This window comes from Mchenga conophoros, linkage group LG12, assembly GCF_057382185.1.
Source record: "Mchenga conophoros isolate Kocher_MC1m ecotype Shallow Benthic linkage group LG12, M_conophoros_male_GT1.1, whole genome shotgun sequence".
In the NCBI taxonomy this organism is placed as follows: Eukaryota; Metazoa; Chordata; class Actinopteri; order Cichliformes; family Cichlidae; genus Mchenga; species Mchenga conophoros.
Genome location: NC_140537.1, coordinates 26,261,072 through 26,283,116, shown reverse-complemented (window position 1 = coordinate 26,283,116; position 22,045 = coordinate 26,261,072). Strand labels below are relative to the sequence as shown.

Sequence of the window (22,045 nt, the reverse complement as noted above, 5' to 3'; positions counted from 1 at the left end):
TCTGATTATTTGTTGGGAGTGACCAGAATGGACAGGATTAGAAATTAGTGCACCAGAGGGACTGCTCATATCCAGTGCTTGATGATTTAGAGAGGCAAGGCTGAGGTGGTTTGGACATTTGAAGAGGAGCGGTAGTGGATATACTGGACAAAAGGTGCTAAATGTGTAGCTGTCAGGGAAGAGGAAGACCAGTAAATAAAGTAACTGCAAGAATAAAGGTGTTAAGAGTAGAAATTTATAAGGTAGGTAGTGTTTTCTGTAACAACCACTGTCAGTAGATTATTTTGGGGCGGTTGTCCAGTTTTCCTATGGTTAATAAATTAAAAGTTTGTTTTTAATTTAAATGATCTTGTGGCGATACCTCCACAATCTAAACACGATACAAAATGATTCCCATACTCTATTATAATTCCACATTTGTATGCATTAGATAGCTTAATATTTAGACCCTGTGTTTTCTAAGTCAGTTTTCAAAGCTTCATTTACCTATCGTTGAAAAAAATCAATCCAGTGTTTGGTTCTTCTCTATCCCCAAAATCCTGGGAACAGGATTTTCATTGATGGCGAATTACGAATCGCCCTCGTCGGCTTCCTTCTCGCTGCCCTCTCGGTGCGGAAGTGCTGTCCTCAAGAGCAGCAGCAGCAGCAGCAGAGGTACAACCAGAGCTGCTACTGTTTTGGAAGAGCAGAACGGCGATTTAGTGGCCGTTTTTCCTAAGCCCTTGTCTCTCCTTTCGGGGCTCGTCACCGTTCATCTTGACCGTGGAGCTTAGCAGTATTATGCGAGCGCAGTGCGGAGTGTGGGAGCACCGTGTGAAGTGGTGAGAGATGATTGCTTTTGGGGCTATAGCTAACTTAGCATCTGGGGATGGAGCAGGCTAGCCTGACAGAAAACTGCGAAGCAATCGCGTCTTTCTTTCCCTCAAAAACAGCGTTAAGTTCGTGTGAATGTTGAAGGCAAATCTGCGGCAATTCCAGGCAAACCGCAGGTGTCACGTTAAGTCTGCATTGGCTTTTCTACATGCTAAACAAATGACCACCTGTTCACTGTTTACATCTCTGTGTTTTGATTCAGCAGCCATCAACCGGTGCTTCACTGCTGCAGTTATCCGACGAGATTTTTCACGTCCTCAACAAATGTGGATCATTAAAAAACAAACAAAACAAAAACAACCCCAAACCCCCAAAACATTTTTCAAGTTATGCACAGCATCCACGCATGAATCTTTTCCATCGTAGGCAAGCACGGCTGCAAAGCTTGCTGCTCTTTGTTGTGTGCTGTGCTGAGATTTAGGTTTTACTCTTAAATTGTGAGTGTTTTTAACAAATAACATCAGTATTTCATTGCAGTACTGTGTTGTTGGGCTCTCCGGTGCTGAGTTTAATGACACATGTGGTTGCTGTCAGTCTTGTCCATCGTCGTGTCTGTTTCAGCAGAAAGGACTGTCCTGATTGTTGTTGACATACAGGATCAGGCTCAGATTTTTCTTTTCTTTTTGTGTGGAAATCTGTGCCATTATTTACACGAGCCCACCACGATCACAAATACACCCTTCCAGATTAAGTTAATCTCACTCTCCACCCCGTGTGTGTGTGTCAGACAACTCTAGCGTTATCTTGTAAAGTTCCCATCTTTTCTTGAGCATTCTTTCACTGCAGCTATAAAAAACAGCCTTGAAAATATTGAAGGATGGCCATTAGATTTTCCTACTAAAGGTTCATGTTGACTCTTCCTTTAGGGAAAAGAGGAACATTAAAGCAGCTAATGACAGGCTTAATAAAGCACGAAAAAAAGCCTCATTAAAAAAGGAGATAATGATAATAATAGCTGTTAGTGATCCTGCAAGTTTCCCGTATTATTTTATTTATGTGGGGCAAAACATTGTTAGCAAAAAGACATTTTCTCTTAATTGATGAAATACATCTTTACTCATAAAAATGTATTAAAGTATCAGACATATATATATATATATATATATATATATATATATATATATATATATATATATATATATATATATATAACAATGTTTTGAATAGTCATTTTAAGCAAAAGAAAGGATATCCTTTGTTCTCTTAATTATACAGGGGCTAAATAATTCACCTATGCTATGTTTATGTACTGACTACAATAAATTCGTAGTACTGAGGATGGAAACTATCAAATTCTTTTTTCATTGAATCGTTTTTTCTTCATTGTGTATTTTTTGATGCCAAGTCTTAACACTACAACTTTCATAGAATTTTCATATCATTACAAACTAGCATCTGTCGCTCTCACAACAGCCTTTTTCAGTACATCCATGAACCTCCTCTGAGGTCTTGCTCTTTTCCTCCTGCCTGGCAGCTACATATTTAACATCTTTTGTCCATTATATCCACTAACCCTGTGCTGCACATGTCCAAACCATCTCAGCCTTGCTTCTCCAACTTTGCCTCCAAACTGCTTGACTTGAACTGACCTTCTGATATGCTGATTTGTAATCCTGTTCATTTTGGTCACTGCCAATGAAAATATGAGCGTCTTCCACTCTGTCACCTTTAGCTCGGCCTCCTGTTAGTGCTGAAACATATATATATATTTGACCAATCCTTTTTTTTTGTTGTTGTTCCAGAGTTTCCTTGAATCATCTATATGGGCCATCTTTTTTCGAAAAATGGTTATCGCCTGAAGAAGAGGACACGCAAATTGCATCACAGGAAGAAGAAGAAGAGGAACTGTTTTCTGCACGGGCCCTGCATGCTCTGCTTTATCGTCCACGGCAACAGCGGTGGTTTCGACGACGAGAGCGACCACTTTGAGGCCAACGGGTGTCGACACAACAGCATCACGGGAATCAGCGTCCCAGGTGTTGGCGGAGTCGGCATCGGAGCGTCAGCTGCCACGAAGCTTGCGGAGCGATACGCGACCCTCGCATCTCCGGAGGATTGCTCCAAGTTCTTGTTGTCACCGAGAGAACTTGCTATCTGGGAGGGCCAGGGGAGGAGCCTTTTGTCAGCTGTTCCTGCCAAACTAATTCCACCACCGGCCCTCTTCCGAACCGCTGGTGTGTCTGTGACTGTGCCCATACCTGTGCCTGTGCCTGGCTGCACCAGCGATTACACAGAGATGGTAGGCATCCGGTTCGGAGCATTAATTCCTAATTAATATAGGCTTTTAATAATTTTCAAATAACTGTATTGCATATTTATTTACATTTAACAGCATGAATTTCTTTCTGTAAATGTAACTAAATTTGCCTGAAAATCTGATTCCAAGTGACCTGTCTGTCTGTCTGTCTGTCTGTGTGTGTGTGTGTGTGTGTGTGTGTGTGTGTGTGTGTGTGTGTGTGCGTGTGTGTCCGATTGCAGGTGTGTAAGAGGAAGTGCTCAGAGGTGCAAAGGTGCACCCCTTGTAAGCAGCCGCGCTGTGCCTTCGCTGCTCCTGATGGAGGGCTGGAGAATGGAGGTGGGGGGGAGGCGGCCTCGAACTCTGAAACGGGCCATTGCCACCTTCCCCTTTGCCCGCTTCCCTCCTCCTCTTCCTCCTCCGCTTCCTCTTCTTCCTCACCTGCTGATGGCTGCTGTGGGTTGGGTCTTCACGCCGATTTGCCCCACAGTTCTGACTCGTCCCCGCCCTGCGCACATAACTATGACGACTGCCAGGCAAGAAGTTCTGAAGCTGCTGATCACTTGAGTATCAATCATCTGCCTTCCTCCATCCTTCTTAAGGTCAGAAGAAGTTTTTTATTTAATGTTTTCATATGGTTTGGTGCAGACAAAGACACTGGAAAACTGAATTGTTGTCTGATGGCTTTTAAGGGACTGAAAACACCCTTTTTTTCCCCTCACAGGTGCTGTCTCACCTGACAGTAAAGGAGCGCTGTCTTTGTGCCTCTCTGGTTTGTAAGTACTGGAGGGACCTCTGCTTGGACTTCCAGTTCTGGAAGCAAATCGACCTCAGTGGCCTACAACAAGTAAGAGACACAGTTGTCTACAAAAAAGTCAGAAAGAACAGGAAACTTTGATTTCTGTGCTGATTATTGTGTCTTTTTATGTTATCTTGCTCTGCAGGTAAATGATGATCTTCTGGTGAAAATAGCTTCTCGGAGGCAGAATGTGACCGAGATTAACATCTCGGATTGCAGGGCGGTCCATGACCACGGCGTGTCCTCCCTGGCTTCACAGTGTCCTGGCTTGCAGAAATATACCGCCTACCGCTGCAAGCAGCTGGGTGACATTTCTTTGTGTGCTTTGGCTACACACTGCCCTCTTCTGGTGAAGGTGCATGTGGGCAACCAGGACAAACTGACAGATGCAGCATTGAAAAAGGTGTGGATTCAGAACTGGGGTTGACACACAATGGGCCTCATTCACTTATGTGCATATACATGTTCTTGTCCTGATCGGTACAAATGCAAAATTACAGTCATATTTATGATACATGGGAACGAGCCAGTTTTGTTCTTACCACCGTGTATATGTTAGTGCTGCAATCAGCATACTGCCGCGTGCCCGTTCTTAATTTAACACATTTATTGAAAAAAAGAAAGAAAGAGAGATGCTAAAAACAGTTTCATTTTAGAAAAACACTGTCGTTCAAGTGAAAAGAAACAATTTGACATCAAACTTGAAACGGAAAACAAAGACAACCAGAGCATAACAAAAAGAAGAAAGCAGGTGGAGGACAAGGATCTGTCAGCCCAAGACGAGTAACTCAGCGACAGCAATTATTCTCCAGCATCTGTGGGATAGTGCCAAGAAATTAGACTTTAACTGATGACATCCAACAAGAAAGGAAGCCATCTTTAAGAGAGAGATAAGATGAGATAATGTCTATTAGAATATGTTTTTTAAAAAAAGCTTAAAACCTGTGCCTTTTTATACTCGGTGTTTTCCTTTCTTGGCTTGTAATCTCAGAGTTTATTGTGTATTTTATTCAAATTCTGAGCGCTTTTGTTCTTAAGCGGTTTTGAAAAAAATAATCACTAAAAAGAAACTTATAGTCATCAGCAGCATTAGTATTAATATTAAGTTTAAAAATGTGTGTTTACATTTTCAAGACAGCCAAACCTTCATCATTTCGTCACGTATGCATGTTCAGAGGATCGTAGAGTGCAAACAAATTCAGGAAAGAAAATAATGGGCACTCACAGATTTGGGTTTGGAGCGTTCTTTCGCTTGGTTTATTTGCAGATTTGTGTACATATTGTTTGCGAACGAGATCCAGTAGATATGAACCCCTAGTTTAAATAAAAAGCAAACACATACACCAGTCATATCAGCTTAGTGAAGATTTTGAGCAATATCTTCTTTACTTCTGTTTTGTTTTGTTTTGTTTTATTTATTTATTTTTTACCTCAGCTGGGGGAGCACTGCAGTGAGCTGAAAGACATCCACTTGGGTCAGTGCTACGGTATCTCAGATGACGGCATCATGGCCTTGGCGAGAGGATGCCCTAAACTGCAGAGACTCTACTTGCAAGAGAACAAAATGGTCAGTTTTTACTGTTGGTTAAGGCTAAGAAGTCGTGCATTATTATAGCCCACTCAGTACGCCTTCTTCCAATAAGTACGTCAATGTCTTGAAGGTTTGCTAGACACCATCTATAATGATACACAGACTTATTCATTTCTGTCCTTCAGTATATTCCTTTTCTCACTCAAGCTTGGCTGGCAAACATTTGCAGGTGCTCCTTATCGTAGTGTTTTTTAAATACGCAGCTCAAATCTGCAAATAGCAGGGCACAATGAAAGTTTGCTGCAAGTGTCTGTCTTGTTGCTATATGGTAATCTCATCAGAGATTCTTTAAAGAAGGGAAAATATCTTTATCAGTGTGCATGATACATACACACATTATATGTTTGATAACTAACCTTTCAATCGCTTTTTGGTCTATTCTCTATAAAAGTTGATTTTGTTTTATATAATTTTTTAACTTAGTGCGACATTAGAAAGCTCAGTTGTTGTGATGCCATCTTGTCTTATTATAAAAACACCATCTGCAGTATAAAGCGACATACCTTAAACCACCACTAGATGTCGCTTTTTTCTAATTACTACAAACAGCCTTCCAGCTGCTTTCCCCTCATAGTCAGATGATTATTTGTGTAATTCTACCAGTATAGATGTGTTTTTTCTTAAACTGTATTGTTAATGTTTATGTTTAAAAAAATATTTATCTTTTAAATTATTTGGCTTGTCTGTGCCTATCCACCTGCTATCTCCATCGTTCTTGTTTCACTAATGGTTTCACCTTTTTCCCGCTACTATTTCTTTGGAGGCCATGAATAATCGTGACCTTGATGGATTGGTCTGCTTTAAGTTTTTAACAACAGCTCAGTTTGTTAAAATCCCATTCATCATCTTAATAGTATATGAAATTAGCGATTACCACTAGGTGAGAGATTAATATTGCTTCTTATAACGTTTCAGAGGACCAGTATCAATTTCAGATGGTCATTTTTCAGACGTGAAGGCGCTGAAGTTATTTTAGCTTCCTGTCATCAGGGCAGAGAGAAATGGGCTGAGCTTATATGGGAATTGTTATGTCTAGTCGCTCTGCTTGCTTGGCCTAAAATTGTCGTTAACTTTGCCAGGAGTTAAGACGACCCAGAAAGCACTTATTCTTTCTGACAGCTTAAAGGCTACCTAAGGGTCTCTGCTCCAGTCTCTCAGATATGAAGAAAACTGATTTTGTTGTTCTGTGGTAAAATGGTTTAGAATTGCAATCTTTAAGCGAGTCAGAAATATGCAGAAACACTTATTGATGCCTCTTTATGTATAATTACATTGCATATATTTTTTGATTTCTGAAGTTTCTTCAACCCTAAAGAATATAAAAGGTGTCTCAAGCTGTTGTACGCCAAAGATCTTGCTTCATACTGAAGTCTACAAGTCATGGACACACTAAAAGGTTTGAGGGCGCTTGAAAAAAGGCTTTCCTGAAAGGTTTATACAAAAAATGAAAGACTGAACTCTTGCAGAAATGTTGTGTGGGCTCAGCCCGTCTTCACTACATGAATTGATTCAGGAAAGTGCTGAGATTGGCTTTTTGGGGTTTTAGTGTGCTATAAATTGCAAAAATCATGGGAGTGTAGTGAAAGCCTCTTAAGACTACTTTGTAAAACTTCTCTTCTTCTCATGCTGGCTTCTGTTGTGGTGTGTTAATATGGGTGTGAGTTTCTGTCTATCCTAATCAATCACAGATGAGGATGAGCCTTTCACTCACTCTGATCTTTTCTCTCTTTCTCGTCCTCCTCCTCCAAAATGGAATAATTAAATTGCTGCAGGATGTTGCTGTGTGGTCTGTTCACTCGCCCTCTTAACTTTTTCTTTGTCATGTGCACCCACGTACATTTTTTTCCCTTTCTGTCTTGCTTTCCTTTTTGCCATGATTGTGGTTTTACTGCCACGCTGAAGGGTTCGTTTTCTCTGTGTTAAGACCATATCAAGCTCTGGTGATGGTTCAAGACGTTTTTTGCAGGGGGGGATGCGCAACATCTCTGAATAGGCTTGTGCAACTTGAAGGACTCTTTTATGTTATTTGTTTAGCAGCAGTAGTTGTAACATTGCTATAATGTACACAGTATTTTTTGCAAAATCTTGGTAGTAATATCTGGACACTTTTGTGCCATTGGTTAGATTTTTCTTAATTTTTTTTAAAAAAAAGGGGAGATGTGTAATTTCATACCCTGATTATCATACCGAAGCAGTGTGCCCTTCCCTATGATAATGACAGTTTAAAGTTGCTAATGTAATCCCGAGGATGGCTTTTACGCTCAGTAGTGTCTCCAAATTTTGTTTACGGTTGACAAACTGGAGCTTTCGCTTTCATTGCTTGTTAGCTCGGGGCCAAATCAGCCCAGGGCTATGGATAACCCTGGGCTGAGAGCGTTGTGTGAAAAGCAGGTGACTGCGGTGTGTCTGTGCCCCTCTTCTTTTGACATCCACCCTGCATTCTTTATTGGCGTTCATCCACTATTTATGCCGGAGTTGGTATTATTGCAGCAGTTGGCTTTCAAGGCTTGTTTTCATCTTTTTTCTCGCTCGCTTCCCATTCATATTCTGTTCTCTTTCAGCACCTCGAAGGGCAAAGGCTGGGAGAATAGCAAATTCCCCTTTTCCCAGACTCGCTCCAGTTTGCCGTAGGGGGGGGGAGAGGCAGCCCTGAAAGTTTAACTCTGAGTTCTGTCAGTTTTATAGACCAAGCAGTGGACAAAACAGAAGTTGCGAAAACCCCTCGTCACCCGTCTTTCCAACTTTGCTCCAGTGTACCTTTCAATTAAACACGTTATAATCTGGAAACATTTTCACTGGAGAAGCACTTTTCCTCACTCTCTTTTTTCCCGTGTCTTTAAACGGAAAACCCCCCCAAAACGTTATCTGCTCTCGTGTCTTGTTAAAATCAAAGTGTGTGCACTTAATTTTCCTGCAGTGTGACGGGACATTCTTCCTCTGGCTCATCTCAAAGATGCCGCGTCTGAAAATGCACTCTCTCTCCCTCTTTCCCGCTTTCCCTCTCCCCCCTCTCGCTTACGCGCACAGGCTCTGATTATTAACGGTTTTAATTAGTCCAAAATGTGGAAATGTAAGTGGAATTAGAGATGACCTAACATAGATTACCATGTGCCCTCAATTTAGTTGTAATTACCACTCTGCATGTACAATCAGAGCTTCTCTCCCTTGTTTTTTTTTCTCCTCCCCTTTTTCGTTTTTCGACAGCTTTTTTTTTTTTAGCCCTCTCTTGTGGATATTTGGGAAGGAAGAGATGTATTTGTCTGTGGGACTTTGTGAAACACTAGAAAAAGATGAACTGTCAGTGTGAATGGTGTTTCCTGGCTATAGGTCAGTGGAGGAGGGCTCATCTCCCGTTCTGATTGGCTGGCTGTCAAGCTTGTCAGTAGTTGGGTTTTCGCTGGCAGGAGGACTGACAGTGAGGCTCCACAGGTCCAATCAAACATGATTGCAGATTAAAATGTATATTGACATTAGCAGATTTAATTAGCTGGATTAGAGGGAGAGATAAAAGAGAAAGGAAGTGATAATGATAGCTGTCAGTTATTATGGGATAGACCTTTTGACATGAACCAACACACATCGCACAAAAACACAGAGGAATATTTCAGATGGTGGCAGTGACACACATACACTCGGGAGCGGTGGGTGACTTGAATAGCTGCCATCTGCACTGGAGTCTCCTTTGGAAACTTTTTTCTTCCACATATTTGACTGTGATTAGAGATAAATAGAACCACTCTGACCAGGCGCATAAACACAGCATTACACATGCATAAACAATGTGGTGTCCATCTCCGCAATCCCCTCCAGTCTTTGTAGATGGCCATTTAGACTTTTCAGGATGTTGAATGTCAGATGTTGTCGAATGTATTAAGTCAGTTTAGTTGCTAATAGCACTGGATTATGTCCATCAGATTGGGAGGTGGGGGTAGGACTGCTCCCACTCAGAGTTTCCATGCTTTAGGATCCTGAAACATGCCAATGTTTTCTGATAGCAGATGCTGATAGTAATTATTTTTATTGTGTTGTTGTTTTTGCATTACAATGTTTGTCCGTCCATCCACTTTTTCAACTAAAGGTTGACAATCTGGGATAGCGGCTGGAGCCTGTCCCAGCTGTTGAGGGTGAAGGGCGCAAACACAAAGAGAAAGACATCAGTTCATTCTCATCGTCACACCTACGACCACCTAAGTCAACACATTTTTTCCTTAATGTTATATTTTATTTCCCGAGTCCTCGTTTTACTGGGATTTTCAACAACTTTGACATAAGCAATGGAAAATTTCAAGTCTTTTCAAAACTTGGCTTTGCCTTTTTTTTCACACCTCAAAGATAAAAGTGATGCATTTTCATCAGTAACATGGTTTCCATAAACTCAACGATAAACCGAATATTTGTGTTGAGCTTGTTGTTTAAACGTTGGAAAACAGCAGCTGACAAAATGAAAAAATGATCAGCACAAATCATCTGAAGAACAGACAAATTGGTAAATGATCAATAGTAGAAACAATAAAACACTATAAATAATTGAAAGTTGCAGACTCATTTGGAAGAAGCTAAGAGGCTTGTTTATTGTAAGGAAATAAACTGTGATTTATACACTTCTTCTCATTATTCTTATTATTGTTTACATTCTCATCATGTGGCCTATGTTAACAGCGGATTCCTCTCCCTCGCACATCTTCCTCTTTCCTCTTTTGAAGTGCATTTGTATTGATCTGTGTCCCCACAAAGATGGCTCTGTATGTGCGTGCGGCTTTTTTTTTGCCGTTCGGCCTTTGCCTAAAGCGTAATCAGATGCATTAATGAGCACTGACTTTAACTCGAACAGCCGGCTGCACTCAGACGCAGACTTCGTCGATATGTTCTCTCTGCTGTCTGCCCAAGAACAAAACAAGTTTTGAAAAGAAGAAAGTGAAAGCGTTTTTCAAAATGCGAGTCTGTGAACTTTCCTCCAAAGCGATATTTCACCTTGCTGCCGTGTTTTCTTTTCAATATTAGTTACTGCGGTAAAGAGTCAGGATCAACATTCTTTTGTGTGTGTGTGTGTGTCCCACAGTCTATCAATAACACAGTCTAAATTACTTTGTAAAAAAGACGAAAAACACTTCGGTGTGGCAGGATGCTCTCTTGGATTCCTCGAGTGGCTCATGGAAATGTTAAAAGTATTAACCTTGTGGAAAGAAAACAAAGTCAAGTGAATGACTCACATTATAATGGAGAAGTGGGACGGGCCGCACAGCTGACTTTATACTGCTGAACAGTGACAGAATGCCAAAAAATGACACCGGCTATGAATCAGATATTTGTTTGGGCAGGGCAGCTAACCTGTGCTAGTAATGTCTACATTGATGTAACGATGGAAGTAAATGAGTTTTTACCAGCAGGAGCAAGAATCAAAATGATTCTTACATTTTACTTCACTTTTATGTTAGCTTATATACCTTTTTAAAAAGAAAATGAAAGTGTGTTCCAAGGCGTGCCAACACAGAGCTTTAACTTATGCTCATTTGTTTTAAATAAAGGGTTTTGAACACATCAGCAATGAAAACATTAACAGTTTTTGAATGTGTTTCTATTAAGGCAGGTTATTATTAAGGCAAAACTCTGGCTTTGTTATAAACTGTTGTTTTAATTTGTTGCTCTAATTTGTCCTGTTTAAATCATTATAGCTCCTTGTACTGACTGTATTGCTTGACTTTGTTTTATCTTAGTCTATGTTGCCTCAAAAACCTATCAGTGACAAGGGCAGCAAATTAGCTCATGGTCAAAGTCCTACACTCATTTCATTGGTTGCCTTTTACTTCAGTTTATGAGAATGTCATCTCTTTAAAAATAAAATAAAAGAATGAACCTGTATCTCTTACAGAGCTTGCAAACTGCCCTCACAAGTGCACGGTAGACGGTTGCAGAGAAACCAGTTTGATCTTGTTTGATTTGCCTGGTTTTCAACTGCAGAGGGTGTAGTAGGACTGGATAAGAGCAGTAATACGACAGTGAATGAGCAGCGAGTGAGTTTATTTTCCTCTAGTACTTAAGACTGCACATAAAAAAACAAACCAAAAAACAAAAAGGTGTTTTTAGAAACTTGAACATCTCAAAAAGTATTAAATTCACACACATTTTCTGTTTACCTACTCCTGAGAAGTCATTTACCGAGAGTCTGATTTGGAGGAGAATCATGTCGCGTAACCTGTTGGTAGTGAGGCTGTAATATTTTCCTGCACGAGGATGCGTGTGTAGAATGGCTGATGAGTTTTTGTGGCCTTCGCGTCCTTTCCGATGTCACATAATTCATGTCAGCATTTGAATTTTATTGAAATGAAAATAAGCATTTTCTCACCTGTAGCGAGAAACTCTGAATGGCCTTTGCAGTGGTAATACATAATCTCCAAGTAGTGGAGATGTTGTAGCAGCGCTCATCTCCATGACGTTATCAAGCATTCGCCCGCAGCTACTGGAGTACCAGAAAAAGCACTGAAGAATGTTAATGCGGGTCTGACTTCCATTTCGATTCATTTTCTCTCCTTTGCTTACTCTGGCTGAGCACATGGACGGACTGCAGTCGGAGGCGGGGGCTAAAGCTGAGATGAAACCCGCATTTAATTTCATTTTTTATTTTGTTACTGGGTGGTGAGTGCTCAGGCTGTGAAAAATTTGTCCTGCCCCTAGGCTAATAACTCAATGTTGTAAGATTTTAAAAGCTGACACTTTTTCTTTTTTCAAAGATGAATCTGAAAAAGGAATACTTATGTTGGATGAAGATGAGTGCTATAATATGAGCACGACCAAAATAATCTGTCAACGAAAACAAAGTTTTATCACCGTAGAGCGAATGAAGAGTCTTTTTCCTCTAAGTGAAATGCATTTTATCGTTAGTTTAATTATATTAACTTTCAGTTTTACTTCAGTCTAGCTACTTGGTGACCTGTGTGAAAGTCAAACTGTGGTAACTCACAGATGTATTTTTTGGTGGTCGATCTGGCCTTAACGGGCAGCAGCAAGTTGGAAAGGTTATGGCAACACTGCAGCCGGTAAGTTTTTGACCATCAGTAAAATTGGCACCCGTTTCAGTTTTCCAGAGGGCCAGCACTGGGCTTTGACCTGGCCGGTGTTTAAAGAGCATTGCTTTAGAGGCCCTCTGTTTATCCAGCCCCAGACAGCAGCAGCTTCTGACACCCAGCCAGGGATGTCACTATGATTCATGGCCCTTTCCGACACCTCGCTCATGCCTTTACTCTTCTTAATCTCTTTGCACTCTCTCTCTTCCTCCCCTCTCTCCTTCTCTCCGATGATGAGTTTTCCTTTTGTTTGAGAAGGGCAGAAATGATGTCATCATTTAAAGCCAGAGCCCGACGTCGGGACGGAGGCCTCGTCTTTAGCCTGTGAACTAGTTTGTGTGTGCATCGTGATGAATAGCCCTCCCCTGGGATTCGCTTCTGTCCTGTTTATGGAGAAAAGACAGATGTGTAGCACAGCAGAGACTTGGACAAAGTCTACCTGCCTTATTTCAAACTTTGTACCCTCCGTGCACGCGTGTGGTCCTCTTACTTATCTCCTCACTCTCCTCTCAAACAAGGCATGCGCTCCCTCTCAATTGCACTTCCCCTCTGTTGCCCTCTCCTGCTGCCGTCTGTCTTTAAGAGACCAAACTCGCTCTAAATGCTGACTTCATTAGTGATAGGAAGCACAAAGCCATCCGTAGGACCATTTATAGATGTTGTGGTTTATCTGTCTATTTATGTGCATGATCCATCCTCCTCCCCCCTCATCTACTATCTCACCCTCCACCAAGCGTCTTCCTTTACCTCCCGCTGTGATGCATTTGGGGCCGGTGATCGCGGCAGCGGTTCAATACTTGGGGTAATGAATGTGTTTAATAAGCACAGTGGGTCGATGGACTTAATGAAGGTGTGACAGAAGATGGGCCTGGAGAATGCTGCTCTAACAAGACTCTAACGAGCCTCTGGGGTTAACGAGGTCACGCTGTAATTGGGATTCCCTCACCTGTACAGTTTCTGTTTGTCTGTTTTCGGTCCACCGCTCTCAGCTTCTAAAGTACGTCCACTCTTGTACATTTCTTTGTTCCTCTATTGTGCTGTCACTGCTCTTTGAAAATGATTTTTTTTCCTCTCCACTGCCTGCTCCGTCTCTATTTGCTCGCTGCACAGTGCTTCCCTCTGTCTTCTCATAATTTTTCTGTCCATCTCTCACATACAGCTTTATGTTAGCTTCTGTTTCACTGCAGCTCGTCCATCTTTTCAAGGACAACCTGGCTAAGGAATGCTGGCTGAAATACATTAGAATCCTTTTTTATTTAATTTGTTTTACATTTCTAATGTTAGTCTCTAAAAGGCATGTCTGGAGGCTTGGAGTTTGTATTGCTGTAGAAATCTGACATCAGGAAAAAAAATCAAACAAACCATCAACCTGTACAGCCACTTTTCCTTTGTATCTGTTTGCGTAGCTCTTGACTTAATAGACAAATGTACTTAAATGGCTTGGACCACAATAAGAAGGAAGGGGGCACATACACTAGCACATTTCAGGTACCTGAAGACCTAAAAGTATTCCTTTTTGATAAAGTTTATAGTTGGGGCTGGATCAACGATTCCTTGGGTATACTACTATAAGCGCAGGCTACCTCCCATAATGCACGGAGCGTTTCTTCTTCACTCTATTGCATGTCATTAAGTTTACTGCTTATCATTAAATTTTGTGTTCTTTCGCTCATAGTTTGTGCTTTGTCCTTGTCTCTCTCTGCTCTCCTTTTTTGTCTTTTCTTTCCACCAACATCCCAACTGGGCGTGGCAGATTGCAGCCCCTCCCTGAGCCTGGTTCTGCCAAAGGTTTCTTCCTGTTAAGGGGGAGTTCGTCGTCCCCGCTGTCACAGGGTGCTTACTTCTGGGGGATGGTCTAATTGTTTGTGTTTTCTTTCAAATATTGGGTTTTTAATTTCCAGTATGAAGCACCTTGAGGTGACTGTTGCTGCGAGTTGGTACCAGACAAATAAACTTAATTTTTAATTTTTTGGGGGGAGGGTTACCTAAAAGTATTTGTAATAAGAGCTGTTTGAGTTCTCTAAATATTAATGAAAGGTACTTCAGTGCTTCCTTTCTTGCCTCCTTTAGCATAGGACAAGCTAGACCATCCTTTATGAAAATTCTATCCCATAATTAATAGCGCCGCACCCTCCTTTCCATAACATGCTGATATGTTTTGAATTTTCAGCATCAGGCTGTTGAACCCACAGCTGAACTCTGAACATTACGCTGCTGTAATAAAATCTGCCTCTTGTCGAGGTGTTGCCTTGCATGAAGAAAGCAGATTTATATAAGCTTTCTAAATCAACTTTATGATCAAAGTGCATTTAAGGTTTGCTGTTGTTCGGTTAGTATCGGTAATATTCATTGTTATATTGCCAGCCTTTAGGAATATCATGAATTAATTTTTACTGCGGGTCAGCTGGGATAAGTTATGGATGAAGGGAATTTTTCTTCGGTCATAGAAATCCTCAAAAAGGTGGAGGAAACACTGAGTTGCACACAATCATCTCTCCACCAGGAAAAAAAAGATTTATTTCTTTGTACTGGATACATGTTCTCTTTTCTTTAAAATTTCAGCTTTAGGAATGAAATGCTTCACCGGTGGTTCTCGTTTATATGACCTACACGAAACAACACGCTAAGAACACGCTGTGGTGACGTGAAACGCAGCAGACCATCAAATTCTTCTTCGCACCTTGCCCTCATGATGCTTTCCATAAGGTCAAGGAAAAGCGATGAGGAAAAGCAGATACAAGGCAGTTATTTGGACCGGACTCTTTGACTCGACTCACAAAGTACAGGCTTTGCTGTCACTATGGTAACACTTGACCAGTTTTTAACTGGTGGGCTCCCTCTTGTGATGGACTTTCAGAAGTGTTGGTTTGACAGGAAATACCCCCGTCCCGTGAAACTTTTTGTTGTTGTTTTGTTTTTTTAAAGAGCTCTCAAGTGTCCTTTATAGTTTATAAAATATCAGAATTGGTGGATTGCTGTTAAATGGGCCTAAACAACTGTCAGAAAGCACTTATCCTCAAAGTACTTTTTCTTTTATATAGTCTAAAAAAATATAACTGCAACAAGCAACTACTTGCTATGTGATACTTATTTGTTTCTGTATCATCGGTGTCAGTAGAAATCAAAGACTTGCAGGTTTCCAGAAATGACTGAAGCAGCTCCCCTAGAAATTGTTGACATTTTTCAAACTTCTGTCTTAATCAGTCTTCTCTGTTTGAACCCTGTCTTCTTCTAAGTGAATCCAAATGGAAGTACCAAACTGTGGGTGATTGAAAAATTAATATACAAATATTCGTCCCATGTTGCGTCTCAATTTCACAATCTTGACGTGCATTTTCTCCCGAGTCTGCACCGTATGACTACGCCTGTTAGTGATTCAGTCAGCTTAACAGCTAAGCAGGTTTTAAATAGCTGTCACTTGAGCGGCATGCTTGCCACCTGTTGAGATTCTACTTGATGTTCATTGTAGTGAATTCCTTTTGTTTCCACTTTTGTGTGTGTGTGTGTGTGTGTGTGTGTCTACGGTCTAAGAAAGTGCCTGAACAAAAAGCACTATGTCGTGTCTTTATTGCTTGCCATGTTTTGTTGCACCAGTGGGAGCTTCTTTCGCTCTCTGTTTACTTCTACCTTCACTCTTATTTTTCTTTGACTTAAAAATGTTCCACTCTTGTCTCTTTAGACTTGTGAACTTCATAGGAACCCTTGTTTTGCGCTTCAGAAAATGTCATGTGCGTTTCTTTTGCTGATAAGGTTGTGGCTTTGTTAAAGTTCTTGATTTAAGCACATAACAAATGTGTTTTTTTTTGCTCTCAACTCTTTTTCCACTTGCTCAGAGTGTTTATGCAATCGATTTCAATATTGTTAAAGTCTTTTCAGTCCCATCAGACTGCCTCCCACTCCTGTGTTTGCGAAGGCTCTGTTACTCTCTGCTTCCTGTCTCCCCGGCACCAGTATTTCACCAGCGGAAAAGTGTGACTTCTTGAACCTCACATTTCTTCTCCTGCCATTGCCAGAGTGCAACAGTGTTATGAGATATAGCATAGAGACAAACAATCGATTAATGGTGCACTTAGCTTGGCTAATTAACAGCTGTGTAGAAGTGGAGAAAGCATCGAGCAGCATCAGGGAGGTTGTTTTCCCATCGTCAAGACCCCAGATAACCTTTGGAACATAGATCACTTTACACCATGATTTACATTACAGGTCACAGGGCCTTGGTGCTCTGTAGACATCCTTGTATATTGCTTAATGTCAGCTTTGTAACTGGGAAGCACTGGTGACTGAGGTGAACAGAGTTACAGAGTTTGACTTCTGTAGTTGCGCCTCTAGTGAAAACACAATTTTGAGAAGCAGTTTTTGCCTTACGAGTACTCCGTCGTCAGAATATCCACAGAGCTTTTCCTGTTATTGGAAACTTTTCTCTTCTTTTTTTTCCTGCTGGGAAACAAATTAAGTGTGTGACAGATTCTACCCTATTTCTTCCTCATATTTCTTCCTGCCTTTCACCCTTTTTTCCTTGTCAAAGTGCTTCTGTCCTTTGAGAGTGAGAGTGACACAAGCAGCAGATTTTATTGTCACCTGCCACTCTAAATCCCGCTTTACCTCTTCTTTTCCCTCCTCTTTATTTATCTCCCTTTGCTACACTCCTCTGCTCCTCTCCGTTCTACCTCCAGCGTGAATTTGCCTTGGTTCAATTAGCTCTCAATTAAAAGTGAATTTGGTGAAAATGAGTCCACTCCAGAGAAGGCAGAGCTGATGGGCTGCCCGGCTGGCTGGCTGTACACTTCTGCCTCATGTATTTTAGGACATACAAAGTAAATTATGCGTGTGTTGTTGAGTGACGGCAGCTGATTTGCATTTAGATAAATCCCTGTGGATGTCTGGTTGTCATTGAGATTCAGAATGCTGAATCCAGTGGCCCTCTACCCGGGCACTATTACTTGGCGGGGTTGGGGGTGTGAGCGTGGGGTGCTACCTGGAGCTTTTGCCCCACATTTTTAGACAGTGGTGAAGGGATGGAAATGGAAATATGAGCTGTTACTAGGAACATAGGTGTGTTCACTTGTGTCTCTGCACAAAATGAATTTGCGTCTGACCTTTCTATACCGGGACTGGCCTAACATAATGACTAATCAGAAGTGAACGCACAGAATTGGAAGACGCCGCATCCTTTTAGACAAAGTGTTCAAAGGCAAAGAACTGCTGAAGGTGTGGGTGTTCATTTTCCACTTTTATAATTAAAAAAGAAAAAGACACTTTAAGCTGCATTTAATGAAACTGTAGACAACGGGTGGTATGCAGTGTTCAGAAGCTGACTGTTTTCATTAGTTCTTTTTGATTATACAGAAACTGCTCCTCAGTAGTCGGCTGAAATTATCTTGTGTAATGTTCTGTTCTCTGGTGGAAGCTCATGTTAAATATATTTTCATTTCTTAATCCTGTTTGATGATGCATGTAGACAGTTGTGCACATGGTGGCTCCGTTATTGCACACACAGCACAGACAAGCTTATTAAAAGCTAAAATCAAAACTTAAGGGAAACATCGTTGGCTTCTGTAAAATGAAGTGTGTATAAACCACTGATCAATTCCTTAACTTTGAACACGTTTGTCAGTTTGTCAAAAGTAGCATCCGGCCATCATGTGCTGGATCACTTGGTTGTTGATGTCGGTGTTTATACCGGATGTTGTGGTCTGGTGCTTTTGGCCTATGATGGATTGTCAGAGGGTGGAGGCGGCTTGCCGCTGATTGACAGTCGGGGCTGAGTGCAGGCAGATGGGCCGTAGTGGCTGTAAATATGAAGTCTGTGTGACAGGTGAAGGTCACTGTGGTGGGAGGTAGAGGAGAGGAAAACTGAGCCTGGTTGGAAGACAAGTGAATGAGTAGAAGTCAGTCTGTCCATGTGTTAAGGTGAGAGAATGAGTAAGAGGTTGCCATGGTTCCTGCCGATGCACAGATTTTTGCAGCGAAATAAAACTGATCCTCCTTATTCACCTTGTTTAAGAAGAAGAAAAAATATATACATATATATTATAATTCAATGTTTATATATAGATAAAAAAACTTAATGCATAATTAAATCAACAGGTTATTGCTTCAGTTTTACGTTGTGCTGGATGAATGTGGATGTGATTGAAGCTTGTAGCGAAGTACTCGACTGCTCTGAGATCCATCTCTCTTTTTCAAAAATAACTGTGGTGTGTGCAACATTTTGCATACAACACAGTTATTGTCCTTTTGGAAGAATAATTTTGCGAGGTGATAACGTGTCTTTTGTCCAGTGTATCGTTTTCACAAAGTCACAGTCAGCGGGCCTTTGTGAGCTTGAAGATGGATGCATATGCTGCACAGACTTGATGTTGAATGATTCACATTAGCATCCATTACGCTGCTTTTCTTGATCTTCATTATTCTGATTTCCAGCATTGCTCGATCATTTTCATTCAATTGCGGGAAGCCCAAATCACGATTGAGGTTAAAATATGGTTAAATGTGCAATCTTAGAAAAAATACAAAAACCTTTGCTTATATTCTGATAAAAATTCATGTTTTCACCTGAAGGTCAAGGTCAGAGATGAAGTTTTCTGGAAACTTTGTGAATGTGATACCTCGAGAATGAGCTAATGTGGGATTTTGATACCATAGGTGTGTCACCCAGGAGGGTGACTGGTAATACTGGTGGCAACTGGTATTTTTTTTATTTTTAGTCAGCGCTCTGGTGAAATGTAATTAACTAAAGCATATTTTGGTGTATCACTCCTATAATTTCTTGGAAAATGACACTTTATATTAGCCAGTTTCTAATATAATTCATATTTTTGCATGTTGGCTCACTGAAGTGGCCTATTAGTGCAGTTAATGGAACTGAGCCATTGTTAATGTTATTAATGCCACCCCTGCCTTCCCTACAAAGTCAGAATATCTGCTGTAAAAAAGGTGGATAATGGCTGTAGGTGTGCACGGCGGAGCTGAAGCAGGAGTGTGGAGGAACTGCTGGGCTGAATTTAACAAGAGGATTAGTTAAAAATATTTTTCAGCCAAAGAATGTAATTTCGTTCAGAGATTTAAGATGCCAAACAGGAATTGTTGTTGACCTTCACATTACCTTCAGTTTTGGCTTTTTAGTCATAGTAGAAAGAGTCTGCGCTGTAAAGTTTAACAGTATCACAGAGCTCTCACTCTTTCTGCTTTTGTTTTTATCCTCTAGCCTTAAGTGAACTATATTGATATAAAAAAAAAAACAGTAATCCTAAACTGATTGCTCTCCTTTGACTGTGTCTGTGCCGTACAGGCTAATGGCAGTCAGGAAACTCTTTGCTCTACCTCCTTTACTGTACCTTCCTCTATTGATCTCTTCCTCTTCCACTTTAACTCCCTCTCCTCGTGGAATAATCCTTTGCTGTGTTCCCATGTCTCTTGGAGCTATGCCAGAGAAGTGTGGGGTTACCACAACTGGAGACGCCACACACACAGAAGCAGGCAGACTGCATATACCCTTTCAAAGATCTCCCTTTGTGGGACAATGGAGGAATGTGCCAGGGGACGCCCATGTTGACTGTAGAGGGTCTTCCGGGACTTGGGGAAATTTTCAGAATAGCACTAGGTAAAGGAAGCCTCGCTTCCTAAAGGGGTTCATCAAAGGAATATGATAAGAATCCCACCATATTCATTTACTTTCATGCACCCTTCTGTTAAAGATCCTGACAGCTTTTCTAGAAGAAATACTGAGGTTAATCACTTTGGTTATATATAAAGGAAAGTGGTGGGAGAATAGCAGAAATATATGATATTTATATTTGGATTATTATATTTTTAATGTAACTTCTTCAATGTAACATCAGTTATCTTTCCTCAGTTTTTTTTATACATATTTTATTTTGAGTAAATCAAGTGAAACTGTACGCTGTACTGTTTCTGTCTGTTTCAGTTGTTGTACTGGCTGTGTTAGGAAGTAGGCAGCAGTGCGCCTCCTTATTTGCATATTTTTGTGTCCGTATTTATTTTATCTATAACACATGGTAAAAGAAACTGAGAGATGTTAAAAGGAGCAGAGGATCATGCAATCCTTGCTTTTACCTTGCCATATTTCACTAAATCCTTTACTTCATTTTCTGCACCAGATCCAAATCCCTGCAAATAGCACAGAAAACATCATGGCAAACAGCAAAAATAAAAGAATAAAATAAAAGATAAATAATAACACGAATGCCTGATAAAAGGTCTGTTTTCTGTCTAGCTCCATCACACTCACTCATTCTCAACCAACCTTCATCTTTGTGGGGCTGCTGTGACATCGTGCCTGGGTTTACCGTAATGACTCTAATAGCACTGAAAAGTACAGAGCTGCTGCTTTCAGGAACCGTTGGAATTCTTTCAATTGAGGAAAAAACGTGGCAAAACACGTATCACACCTGTCATTCATCCACTGGTTGTTGGCTACTATGGCAAAGTAGTGAAGTAAACAAAAGAGTCTAGCTTTCTAGCAGTCTAGCAAATCTAGCATTAATTCAATTAGCCACCAATTAGCCAGCCCTGCTATTGTAGCCATCATTGCTGACTTAACTTTCCTAGGAATATCAGCAAATGCATCAGTCACCTCAGTAATGGTTGCAAAACTCTAATAACCGTCCCTTTTAATAGACCCATCACAAACGGTAGTGAAAAGCGTTTGTGAATTTTTCTGTGCGTATGCAGGGTCCCTAAAGTGGCGCCCAGTCATTAAAAACCTCGAGAACCCTTAAAGTGAAGCGACTCCCCAATGGCAAGCGCAGTATCCTGCCACTGTGCGATTAAAATCCAGCTAATTAAAAGTTCAGAGCAAACTTGTAAATGTCAAATACTGATTCTGTTCTTGGCAGCCTTTTACACTCTACTGCTTCATCCTGTGTGATGAAACAGGTCTTTACCTCATAATGTGAGAGACGGCAAAGCCGAATAACGGGCTGTTGAATATTATGTTACCGTATTTTTGTAGAGTATTATGTTGTGTGCAGCGGCTCTCTGTCTACTTGGTCAGTTGACAGTATATGAGAGGACGGGGTGAGGGAGGTGTGCTGAGTTGGAGAAATAAAGAGTTCTCCACTGCTACTGTATATGGGATTCAGCAAGATCAGGTAGAGCCAGTCATAGCTCTCAGTGTGTGTGTGTGTGTGTGTGTGCAGTCTCATTCTGCCTCTCTGTTTTACTTTCCCCCTCCTCCCCTCCTCTCTCCTCTCTGTCTTTCTCCTAGTAATAAAGCAGAGTATTTATTTCCCCCTCTTCGACTCTCCGGTCTCTTAAAGGGAGTCAGGGACCTAGCTGATATTAGACGGTATATGTGTGTGTGTTTGTATGTGCGACTGTAAGTGTGTGTAAGTGTGGGCGCTGTCGATCTCTCGCTCTCACGCCGTGCGGTCTGCTTGTCTCACCACCAATCCCAAATGTACAGTTGCGTCTTCTTGCGTGCTAACACACCGAGATTGAAAGTTGCTGATTCTGAGCCGCGG

The 22,045-nt window shown here is 41.1% G+C and overlaps 1 protein-coding gene across 1 annotated transcript in view; it reads left to right on the top strand.

Moving 5' to 3' along the window:
- The first annotated feature begins 601 nt into the window (after window positions 1-601).
- Window positions 602-22,045, top strand: part of fbxl17 (F-box and leucine-rich repeat protein 17) — a 224,027-nt gene continuing 202,583 nt past the window's right edge. Inside the window, exons 1-6 of the mRNA XM_085294786.1 lie at window positions 602-821; window positions 2,616-3,112; window positions 3,352-3,711; window positions 3,834-3,956; window positions 4,054-4,311; window positions 5,344-5,475. Coding sequence (XP_085150912.1) covers window positions 2,636-3,112; window positions 3,352-3,711; window positions 3,834-3,956; window positions 4,054-4,311; window positions 5,344-5,475 — 1,350 coding nt within the window. The 5' untranslated portion in view covers window positions 602-821; window positions 2,616-2,635. The remainder of the gene's footprint in view (window positions 822-2,615; window positions 3,113-3,351; window positions 3,712-3,833; window positions 3,957-4,053; window positions 4,312-5,343; window positions 5,476-22,045) is intronic.